Source organism: Ascaphus truei, chromosome 9 (assembly GCF_040206685.1).
Source record: "Ascaphus truei isolate aAscTru1 chromosome 9, aAscTru1.hap1, whole genome shotgun sequence".
NCBI classification, from domain to species: Eukaryota; Metazoa; Chordata; class Amphibia; order Anura; family Ascaphidae; genus Ascaphus; species Ascaphus truei.
In genome coordinates this window covers 16,960,201-16,971,501 of record NC_134491.1, presented here as the reverse complement: position 1 = coordinate 16,971,501, position 11,301 = coordinate 16,960,201, and the positions used below count along the sequence as shown (strand labels likewise).

The following is an 11,301-nucleotide window of genomic DNA, read 5'->3' as shown; positions in this document are numbered from 1 at the left end:
AGGCGGCCATTTCCTTGGGCCCACAATCAGGAGTTTTGCAGATTTATAACTGGAGCACCAAATGATTGCCAGTTTAGGTAAGAATGTAGCATTGTAAAACATACTGGACACCTAACAAGCTCCTATTGAACCCCCAAAATGACCACAACATATATATAAGCATATGAGTGTCACAGAGGAGTGCTACTGAGCATCTTCCACTCAGGGGAACTTGCCTGCTTGCAGTTTGGCTGTGACATCTCTAATACAGAGTGCTTTTCCTGGTAATGTACAGGTTAATAAAAGCTTCAGTCAGACTCAGAACTTTGCAACTAATATTGACAGATTTACTATAAATCATTCTTCCTGTTATTACACAGGTTATTAAGAATTTATATGAGCGTTAGGGACCCCTGATATGTGGTCTGCCTTGGCGTTGGCTCAGGGGCTTACAACAATTTTGGCCAAAAATGTCAAACTAAAAGACCATTTTACTTATTAGATATTTATACATATATATTTAGGCACTGTACCGTGTATGAGTCTCACTGGATGTGCTAAAAACTGAGCTTTGTCTGTGTTTTATGTTCTGTCTCTGGTTTTAAAAAGAATGTAGCATTGTCACATGCTTTACATATAAAAACAAGAGAAATAGAAAACATACAAAAAAGGGGAAAATAGTATTGCTGCTTTAACACAACCTCATTCATCTGAATGTAGTTTATCTCTTCCCCAGCAGGGGGTGACATTGTCCCACAGCCTAAGTAACCAGATCCCACCCAAGAGAGAGTGAGAGGGATCGGGGAACCTCCTACGTAAGACACCATTTAATTCTACTTATATATCTATATATTTGAATGTGAATGGGTATTTGCATTGGTTAAATATAGACATGATTTACCCCAGGCTTACAGCTCATTCTTCTCTTCTGGAAAGACAAGGTGTCGTATTGAGGTTGCTCAACTTAAATGCTGCCAAGACCCTGACTCACAGAGATGATATAAGAGCTGTTGTGCAAGGTACAGTATTATGTACTATAAATACAGTAACTTGACCATTTGAATAAAGCTATGTTTTTCATCCCAGATTCCCATGTAATTTTTCAGTACACTTCCCCGTGTTTTCCTCATATACTAGAACTCCTATTTGCTCAATATTTGAAATGGAAACCCTAATTAAATGTTGGGAATTTGCCCGGACGTTTCGAAAAACGAAGTTCTCATTAATCTCTTGGTATTTAGCTCGCGTATTATTTTCAAACGTTGGGTATAGGCCATTTGAAGCCTCGCTCTGTGTAACGCTGTAATTACACCCACTCGTATAATTCCCATTCCGTGTGGCTGCTGTTACTGGAAAATGCATCAGTCAAAACTTGGCTCAGATTTGATATGAGAAAGCAGCCTCCACTTTGCAAAAAAATGGACTATTTTGTACAGATTATTATAGCCTAGGAAGGGGCAGTCCCACTTAGTTCACATGAGCTGCAATAAACCAGTTAAACATACAGTACCAATCTCATTTCTTTTCTCAAACAGACTGAATCATCTTCAATGCTCCCTCTTCTTCATGCTTATATCCCAGCTTCAGCTCAGGTGGCTCAATCAATGGCTCAGTCTCAAAGACTGAGCCACTGATTGAGCCACCTACGCTGAAGTAGGGACTGAATGAGCCACCTTTGCTGAAGCAGGGACTTAATGAGCCACCTGTGCTTCAGCAGGGACTGATTGAGTCACCTGTGCTGAAGCAGGGACTTATTAAGTCACCTGTGCTGAAGCAGGGACTGATTGAGCCACCTGTGCTGAAGCTGGGACTGATTGAGCCACCTGTGCTGAAACTGGGACATCCTGAAAACCTGACCTGTTGGGGAGACTTGAGGACTGGAGTTGAGCACCCTTGCAGTAGGGTGTCTGAAACTTAGTTTTTTTCCTCTGCTCATTGATTTTTAACCTTTTGTATTTTATTCTTTAAAAATTAATCCCAAACCTGAATTAAAAAGACTACTTGTCCACTCTGACGTAGGCCGAGCTTATAGTGTAGGCGAAGAGGCGCGTTGATGTGGCAGCGTTTTGAGGAGACAATACATTTTGTCTTCTCAGGTGGCTGTCGCGTGAGGGTGAACCAGCTTCGCGACGCGTCTACCACACCCCTGCCCCCTCATCGCCGCCAGCACTATGAGCAGGGATCACTTGTGCTGCAGCAGCACGGTGGGAGCACGCACTCTCGCTAGCAAGCGGAGCGTATAATCTGTGTCTTAGTGACATCATTAAGCTTCACAAGTAAGTCTTCTTAAGGCCGCAACGTCACCCGCAAACAAATGCATTGCCGCCGCGTGCGCTTATAGTGCGCGCGACAGCGACAATGCAACGGAGCAACGTCGCGAAAACTGGTAGCTGGCACAATTTGATTTTTAAAGGGCTGTCGCCTCATGTGACAGCCCTTGAACCAATCAAGTGTCGGGAAACCCGCGACGACGATGCCCGGTGAAATATAACTTTCGCCTGTGGCGATGGCAACGGGTGATGTCACCCGTCGTGTTGCCGTCGCCATCGACGTCACTTTAGGCGCGGCCTAAGTCTGCATGGAGTCTGCTCTCTGTTGCCCCGTGCAGCACGTTAGCATAAACAGCAAAGGTGTCCATGTGATTAATTTACGGCCGGCTTTGAGCCTTTTTAAAATAAAAAATTAGAATAAAATCTAAATAAATGTGGTTGTCTGCGTTAAAGGAAATAGAAACATAGCATTTGTCAGCAGAAAAGAACCCATTTGCCCACCTTGTCTGCCCATAAACCAATTAGACTATTCAATTCTTTACAAAAGGTTGTTTGTTTGTATGTTTGTATGTTTATGTCCTGCTATGTGTGATTGCACCTCTAAGTGGGGACACTGTACTTGAATGCATGAAAGACTCATACTTCAACCTTCCCTTATAATCTTTGCTATTAGTTTTGACACACACACACACACACACCTCTCATCTCTCTCCGCTCCATGCTGTTTCCTCCTCTCCTTGGCCCCACCCCCAGGCTCCGGACACTTCCTTCTGATTAGCTGCATTAGCCAGGTAATGAGAGAGGTGACAGGTGTGTGTGTCTCTCGAGCGCGTCACGTGTCGCACGTCCCACCTTTCACCATTGCGTCCAGTATTTTTGGAGAAGCCACCTGGCACCCCTACCCTCACAGCTTATTAAATAGAGGTCGAAGTATTTGATAAGATAACAAAATAAACTGTATTGGGGGTTGAGGGGGGGGGGGATGTACGGGGCAAAAAATACTGTACAATTTGAAACCTTGAAGCTTTCTAAGAAAACAAATTACAGAGCTGATTAAAGAATATCCTTGTCTACCGGGTCCCAGTTATCTGGATATTAACCAATAACATAGGAGGTATACTCCATGCAACAGAGAGCAGGTCCCTGGCCGGGTTCCAGGTGTTTAGCAGGAGCAGTATTAGACAAAATGACTTGTGTTTGGCAGGGAAACATGCAGAATGTCTCCTGCACCTTAAATGTTTCTCGTTATCTAGAAGTGACACGCTATCATTAGCCGTTTAGCACATACGTGCTGCATGTCATTTGTTATAATATCCTGCCCTATCTAAAATGCAATCATCTGTACCTATGTATATTGCTATTTGTCCAACTTAAACCACAGAAGCAGAAATAAGGTACAATAAATAATACTCGGAAATGTGATACAACATTGAGCTAAGTACGTCTCACATGCCATGAAAACATTGGGTAATATACAGTACAGCAGGGGGGCGCAAACTTTTTTCCCTGCGCCTCCCTGCCGACGGTCCCCTCACTCATGCGCCCCCCCTCACCCCCACTTACCTCCGCTCTGGCGGCATGACGTCACGTCGCCATAGCAACGTGACGTCATATGACGCCGCGGTGCCATGGCGACGCTGGAAGGAAGCCGCCGGAGCCAAGGTAAGTAAAGGTTTACAGAGGCCCTGCAGCTCCCCCGGCACTTAATTGAAGTGCCTTTGGGAAGCGCGCAGGGCCTCTGTAAACCCCGCGCCCCCCCGTAGGCAGTCTCGACCCCCCCAGTTTGCGCACCGCTGCAGTACAGTATGCATGGTGTATTTTAAAATATAAGACCTTAAAGCAGCAATCTCCTTGTTGACTCCCACCCTTTAGGGGGGTATTCAGAGCATAGCAGTTCTTATAACCCTCTAAATGAGCGGCAGCCAACTTCAGTCCTCAAGGGCCACCAACAGGTCAGGTTTTAAGGATATCCTATCAGCACAGGTAGCTCAACCACTGGCTCAGTCATTGACTGAACCACCTGTGCAGAAGCAGAGATATCCTTAAAACCTGACCTGTTGGTGGCCCTTAAGGACTGGAGTTGGCCGCTCCTGCTCTATATACTGTAGGAAAACATATTTAATTAACACATTTACCATCAGAGAGACCTGCAATGCACGAAAGAGAGGTTTGTCCAGTAATGGTCCCAAGAGCCAGAGGGTCCCTGGAGCTGGGAATAATGCAGCTAAGATCAGACGCCCCTCCCCCCCCCCCCCACTTCTGCTCCTGTAAGAAAGAAAATCTATAGCCCTCTAGAGCAGGGGTGGTCAACTCCAGTACTCATGGGCCACCAACAGTTCAGGTTTTAAGGATATCCCTGCTTCAGCACAGGTGGCTCAGTCGTTAACTGAGCCGCTGATTGAACCACCTGTGCTGAAGCAGTAATATCCTTAAAACCTGACCTGTTGGTGGCCCTTGAGGACTGGAGTTGGCCTCCCCAGCTCTAGATCTTCTAAATGCATAAAAATGTATTGTATTGATATGTTCCAGACCATTAGAATGCATGACAGTGTGACCCATGTAAGTGCGTTCCTATTTGGATAGGAAGCAAAATGACTAAAATACTAACTGATACAGTAGGTAGTTTGGGGCACAGGTCCCAATAACAGTGCTCAATCCAATTCAGACTCTATGGAAATCCATACTTGAAAAATCAATGTCCACATATCACGGTAGAGACAGAAGCACTTATAGCCAAAAGATAGAGTATTGGACCAAGTGTTTTGGATACAGCGATTGTACTATAATATATAACTGCCCATATGCTGGAGTTAGTGAGGGGTTAACATACCATCATTCTTGTAAAACTCCGCAGAGCAGGACATCCTCACTGCAACACTGTTCCCGGTCAGCAAATCCCCATGTTAAGGGGAAAAACAATACTCACAAGTGGCAGCTTCATATGGTGCGTGCATCACGCTCAGAAGTCATGTAGAGAAGGAAGCCTTGGATTGCAGCGGTGCACAGCAAGTAGGAGAAGGGGACCAGCAGGGTGTGGGTTAAAAATATGTTTATTAAAGATACATGGTAACGGGGACACACACTGACGCGTTTCGGACAAAAATTGTCCTTTATCAAAGAGCTGATTCGCGTCATTCCCCCTCACAGTCTTATAGAATACTCCCCGCCCACCTACGTCACCGCGCTGCGTTGTTTTGGCGCGAAAATCGCCGAGGTACAATCTCATTGGTCAGAACTTTCAACCAATAGAAAAGCTCAGTGCCGTAGGTGTGTAGCGAGGGGAGGGGAGTGACGCGCTGCTCTCACCAGCCTCCATAACCCCTCCACTGACACAGATAGCAACGCTGCCTAGTTACACTCCAAAATACCCTAACATAAACACTAAGCCGCATAACAAAATACCTTATCGAGTATAGGAATGGGTGAACAAGTAGGCGGAAAGGGAGGGGGGGAGGGGGGGAAGGGGAACAAAGACTATTAAAGGGGAAAAAGAAAAATCAAGAAATCAATATAACAAAATACAAAAAACTAAATGAATAATGGTAAAAACAAGAACAACATATATAGTAAATATTAAAAAAAATAACAATTAATCTGCAAATCATAGACTGGAATGGAGGGAGTATATAGAATTGAAAAACGATATTAAACCATAACTCATTGCAAATGACTATAAATCTTATAAAATCTTATATACATAAATATTAATGAATTACATAGAGAGATATGTATTTCCCCCATATGTCATTAATTGAAAATATTTTCAGATGAACGGACAAAACACAGACGTAAAATGCAAGGTAATGATATAAAAATATGAAACATATCGGAATCATAATGGATATTGAGGTCCAGATGGAACCGCAGTTTATGCAAAAAACTTTTTTGACTTTGAAAAACCAATTGTACACGGATATTCAACGGCCTTAATTGACATATAAAGCAAGTATAGAGAGATGTATATTCTTCACCATTAATGTCTAATAAATGGACATATATATTTAGGAGCAGATGATTATTTCAAAAAATGTTTGAGTTCCCAGTCCTGGTTCATGCCCCTGGGTGCCAATGTCCCAAGGGCATAAATCCAGAACATCTCCCTACAATTCAATGATGCCTCCCTATGTCCTCCCCTAGGATGTATAGGGATGTTTTCTATAGCACTATATGTAAATGTAGTGATTGATACTAAGGGGCATGTGTTGAAGTGGCGAGCTACAGGAAAGCGATCATCACAGTTCCTGGTACTGCGAATATGCTCAGTAATTCTAACTTTAATTGATCTGATGGTCCTACCTATATAGCCACTCCCACATGCACACCTTAATAGGTAAATGACAAAATTCGTGTTGCAGGTCATAAATGACTCAATGTGGTATACATGGTTGGTATGGATATTTTTAAGAGATTTTATTGGTTCAGCATATCTGCAGAGATTATATTGCCCACATTTAAAGAATCCCCTGGGTAATTTTTTAGTGCTATTCTTCTTTGAGCAGTACAAACTGGGTGAAACATAATTGCCAATGGTCTTCGCTTTTTTGAATACCATTCTTGGGTTAGACATAGTATACACATCAAGGTCTGTATCTAATTTTAAAATTCCCCAATGCTTTTGTAAGATGAATCTAATCTGCTCAGCCTGTTTAGAGAACGTAGTTATGAATAGTGGCAACTGGTTTGTTGCATTGTTATGGATATGTCTATTGGGTTTCCTCTTCCTCAGAAGTTGTTCACGATCCATTTTCAAAGCATGGTTAAATGCAACTTCCAAGTCCCCCTCTCCATAGCCACGATTCCTGAACCTATTCTTTAGTTCTTCCGCTTGTACCATAAAGGACTCTTGTGTGGAACATAATCTCCTTAACCTCAGGAATTGTCCTTTGGGTATGCCCTTAATTAGTGATCTTGGATGGGCACTGTTTGATCTGAGCAGGGAGTTTTTGGAGTTTATTTTTCTGTAGATATTGGTTTGTATTTGTTGACCAACATCTATGTACAAATGTAGGTCCAGGTAATCAATCTGTGTATCATGGTATGAGGGAGTGAACTTCAAATTGTACGTATTTGCCCCAAGATATTAAAAAAAAGCGTGTAGTGTGTCAATATCCCCATTCCAGATAAATAATAAATCATGAAAGAAGCGACGATAAAAAATAATGTGTTCTCTAAAGGGGTTAGTGTCACCAAAGATGTGAGTGGTCTCCCAAAATCCCATGAAAAGGTTTGCGTACGAAGGTGCAAATGACGTGCCCATGGCTGTCCCTTGTGACTGTAAATAAAATTGTGCATCAAACATAAAATAATTGTGCTGTAACAGAAACATGACTGAATCCAATAAAAATGTGCTTTGTGCCGAATTTAAATTAGAGTGATTAAGAAATTGACTGATAGCTCTTGTGCCCAAAGTGTGATCAATAATCGTGTATAAGGAGGTTACATCGAGTGTAACCCACATGTAACCATTTAACCATTTGATTTTTTGAATATCCTGAAGCAAATCCGCAGAGTCCCTTAAATAAGCGGGCAATGTCAATTAAGGCCGTTGAATATCCGTGTACAATTGGTTTTTCAAAGTCAAAAAAGTTTTTTGCATAAACTGCTGTTCCATCTGGACCTCAATATCCATTATGATTCCGATATGTTTCATATTTTTATATCATTACCTTGCATTTTACGCCTGTGTTTTGTCCGTTCATCTGACAATATTTTCAATTAATGACATATGGGGGAAATACATATCTCTCTATATAATTCATTAATATTTATGTATATAAGATTTTATAAGATTTATAGTCATTTGCAATGAGTTATGGTTTAATATCGTTTTTTAATTCTATATACTCCCTCCATTCCAGTCTATGATTTGCAGATCAATTGTTATTTGTTTTTAATATTTGCTATATATGTTGTTCTTGTTTTTACCATTATTTATCTAGTTTTTTGTATTTTGTTATATTGATTTTTTTATTTTTATTTTTCCCCTTTAATAGTCTTTGTTCCCCTTCCCCTCTCTCCCTTCCCCCCCTCCCCCCCATCCCTTTCCGCCTACTTGTTCACCTGTTCCTATACTCGATAAGGTATTTTGTTATGCGGCTTAGTGTTTATGTTAGGGTACTTTGGAGTGTAACTAGGCAGCGTTGCTATCTGTGTCAGTGGAGGGGTTATGGAGGCTGGTGAGAGCAGCGCGTCACTCCCCTCCCCTCGCTACACACCTACAGCACTGAGCTTTTCTATTGGTTGAAAGTTCTGACCAATGAGATTGTACCTCGGCGATTATCGCGCCAAAACAACGCAGCGCTGTGACGTAGGTGGGCGGGGAGTATTCTATAAGACTGTGAGGGGGAATGACGCAAATCAGCTCTTTGATAAAGGACAATTTTTGTCCGAAACGCGTCAGAGTGTGTGTCCCCGTTACCATGTATCTTTAATAAACATATTTTTAACCCACACCCCGCTGGTCCCCTTCTCCTACTTGCTGTGCACCGCTGCAATCCAAGGATTCGTTCTCTAAAATACCCAGCATGTGGCGCTATCCTGTCATTCGTCACAATCTGCCACCGCAGGACCTGGTAATTTGTTTCCAGGTTTGGGTTAGAACTGATTGATTAAACAGTATTTGAAAGATAGGGGAGTGACCCCCACGAACTCTGTGGCTACCAAAACCGTGGTTTACAAGTGTATTAGTCCCAGGTAGCAGGAGAATGTCACAACAAGATAATGTATAAATGCATATAAAAATCACATCCAATTAGACTATTACAGGGTGAGGGGCTAGTTACGCTGGTAGAAGTACAGATGGGCACGTCCAGGGAAATGCCCAAAGGTAAGTCCATATAATCCAGCAAATAAAAACCTCACCTGCACCCTGTGTCCTGGAGTGTGCGATCAGCGGTCAGTACTCACAAATTCATCCTGTGATCTGCCTATGAAGCTGACGAAAAAGCAGCACCATTGCCTGCTGTTTGTGGTGTCCGCGTGCTCCAGCCGGAAATGAATAGCAAGGTTAGTAGGGAGAAAAAACGGGTGACGCGGCGGTCACAGCTCCTCCAATCAGCCAAAAAAAAAACAAAAAAGGGAGAAATACTTCGAAAAAGCAATGGGACGTAAATCAAAAAGTTAATTTTGAACTGAAGCAGGGGGCACACGGGGTTGAGGCCCAAATTAGTGTTACTGTGGTGTTATTCTGCAGGACACTTTCCAGAGGATACCTTATGACAACCTTGGGCATCGCATTGAGCTCGCTTTCAGGGTAAGTACTGTAATTAGTTTTTTTTAGTTCAGCACAGGTGGTGCAGTCGAAGACTGAGCTCTGTTTGAGCCACCTGTGCTGAAGCAGGCACTGATTGATCCACCTGTGCTGAAGCAGGGATATCCTGAAAACCTGACCTGTTGGTGGGGGGCTTGAGGACTGGAGTTGAGAGGACCTGTTCCAACTAATCCCAGTGCATTATTGGTAGTAATAGTTGTGCATCTCTATGGCTATTGTGCACTTGCAAAACCAGGTCTCGGTTCCGGTCTCGTCCTGACATGGATCCAGGTTGGGAATACAGTGCGTAGGCGCAGCTTCATTTAATAAATCCTAAATACTTCCTGGAGGTTCCTTTTTCATGACGCTCAGAAGCTTCACTTTGTTTTCAGCACTGGGACAACTTTAAAGTAAAGGCCATTATAATCAATTCAAATTAAACATCCACATGGTTTGCCATCATTTAGGCATGCAAAGTTTCACCCCTTCTCCACCCCAACTTGGACAACATTTGGGACAATGTCTATTAAAGCAGCAGTCCAAGCTGCCATTTAAAAAAAACAAAAAAATCCCCTTTAATATGTGCGTCAATAGAATCCACACAGTGATAAGTAATTAGCTAAGTTGCTGATCAATCCGTTTTCTTTTGAACGATCGGCAAAGATTCGGCTCGGGGGTCCACAGTGCAGCAGAAGAGGACCAAAGATACAAAGTTCTGTGGGGAAGATCATGTGACCCGGTAGTCACTAGATACAATTGGTGCGCTGCAAGAGAGAGGGCAGGGCTCAAAAAGGGGTGTGCCAGGGAAGGGGGCGGCGACGGTGAGGAAGAGGGAAGGGGGCGGCGACGGTGAGGAAGATGGAGTCTTGATTTCTGAGCTCCACTCCCACCGGCATTAATAAAGCTAATAACAGCAACAGATCCCACGATCTAACTATCTAAACCATATAGAAAAACTTATAAACATCCAAGGATGCCAGCAGGCAGGGTGGCCCGAGCTAAAAGTCAGCCGGTCACTACATATTTTAAAAAGAAAGCAGAGACACCAGCAGAGAAATCAAAGCTTCCCGCTCAGCTTGATAACATGGACCCTGACAGTGATCCCTCTCAGGAGGATGAAAGGGACGAGGAGATGGTCAGACGAAAGGACTTGAAGGAATTTTGTGCCAAGATGCAAAAAAAATTTAAGACTGAATTATGGGCTCTTAGAAAGGAGGTGGACGTACTTGGGGAGCGAACTGACACCCTAGAGAGAAATGCTGATGAAACTACAGCCACCATTGCACAGACACAGGATCAAGTCTCCACAATGAATGACAGAATTACATTTCTGGAAGATAAAGTGGAAGATGCTGAGAATAGAGACAGAAGGTGCAATATAAGGCTGAGGGGTATCCCAGAAAGTGTCCTCAACCCTGAGGATTTCACAAATAGCTGGCTGGAACATATTTTCCCTGATAAACCAGAGTCTGAAATCAAACTGGACAGGTGCCATAGAGCCCTCCGTGGCAAACCTCAGAAAGGTGACCCCCCCAAGAGACGTGGCCCGCTTTCACCATTTTCGTACTAAAGAGGAGGTCTGCAGGCTTGCCAGAGAGGATAACTCCCTAGCCTTTGAAGGAGTTAAAATAACAAATATTTCAGGACCTAGCACCGGCCACCTTACTCAAACGAAAAGCCTTAGCACACATCACTAAGGTTCTCAGGGATAACAACGTGTGATATAGGTGGCTGTTTCCCTGCGCCCTCTTATACATTAAAAATGGAGTAGCTCACACGCTGCGGAGCCCTGAAGATGGTGAG

The 11,301-nt window shown here is 43.2% G+C and overlaps 1 protein-coding gene across 3 annotated transcripts in view; it reads left to right on the top strand.

Annotated features, from left to right (window-relative positions):
- The first annotated feature begins 715 nt into the window (after positions 1 to 715).
- The window catches only part of LOC142502467 (lysozyme g-like), a 47,154-nt gene continuing 36,568 nt past the window's right edge, over positions 716 to 11,301 (top strand). The window contains exons 1-2 of one of the 3 annotated variants that reach the window (XM_075613495.1): positions 716 to 794; positions 921 to 998. Coding sequence is in view for 1 of the 3 variants with exons in the window: in XM_075613493.1 (XP_075469608.1) it covers positions 872 to 998 (127 nt within the window). In the remaining 2 variants the exon portion in view is untranslated. Of the gene's footprint in view, positions 795 to 869; positions 999 to 11,301 lie in introns of those variants that run through there. The other 2 variants (XM_075613494.1, XM_075613493.1) reach the window with 2 other exon arrangements.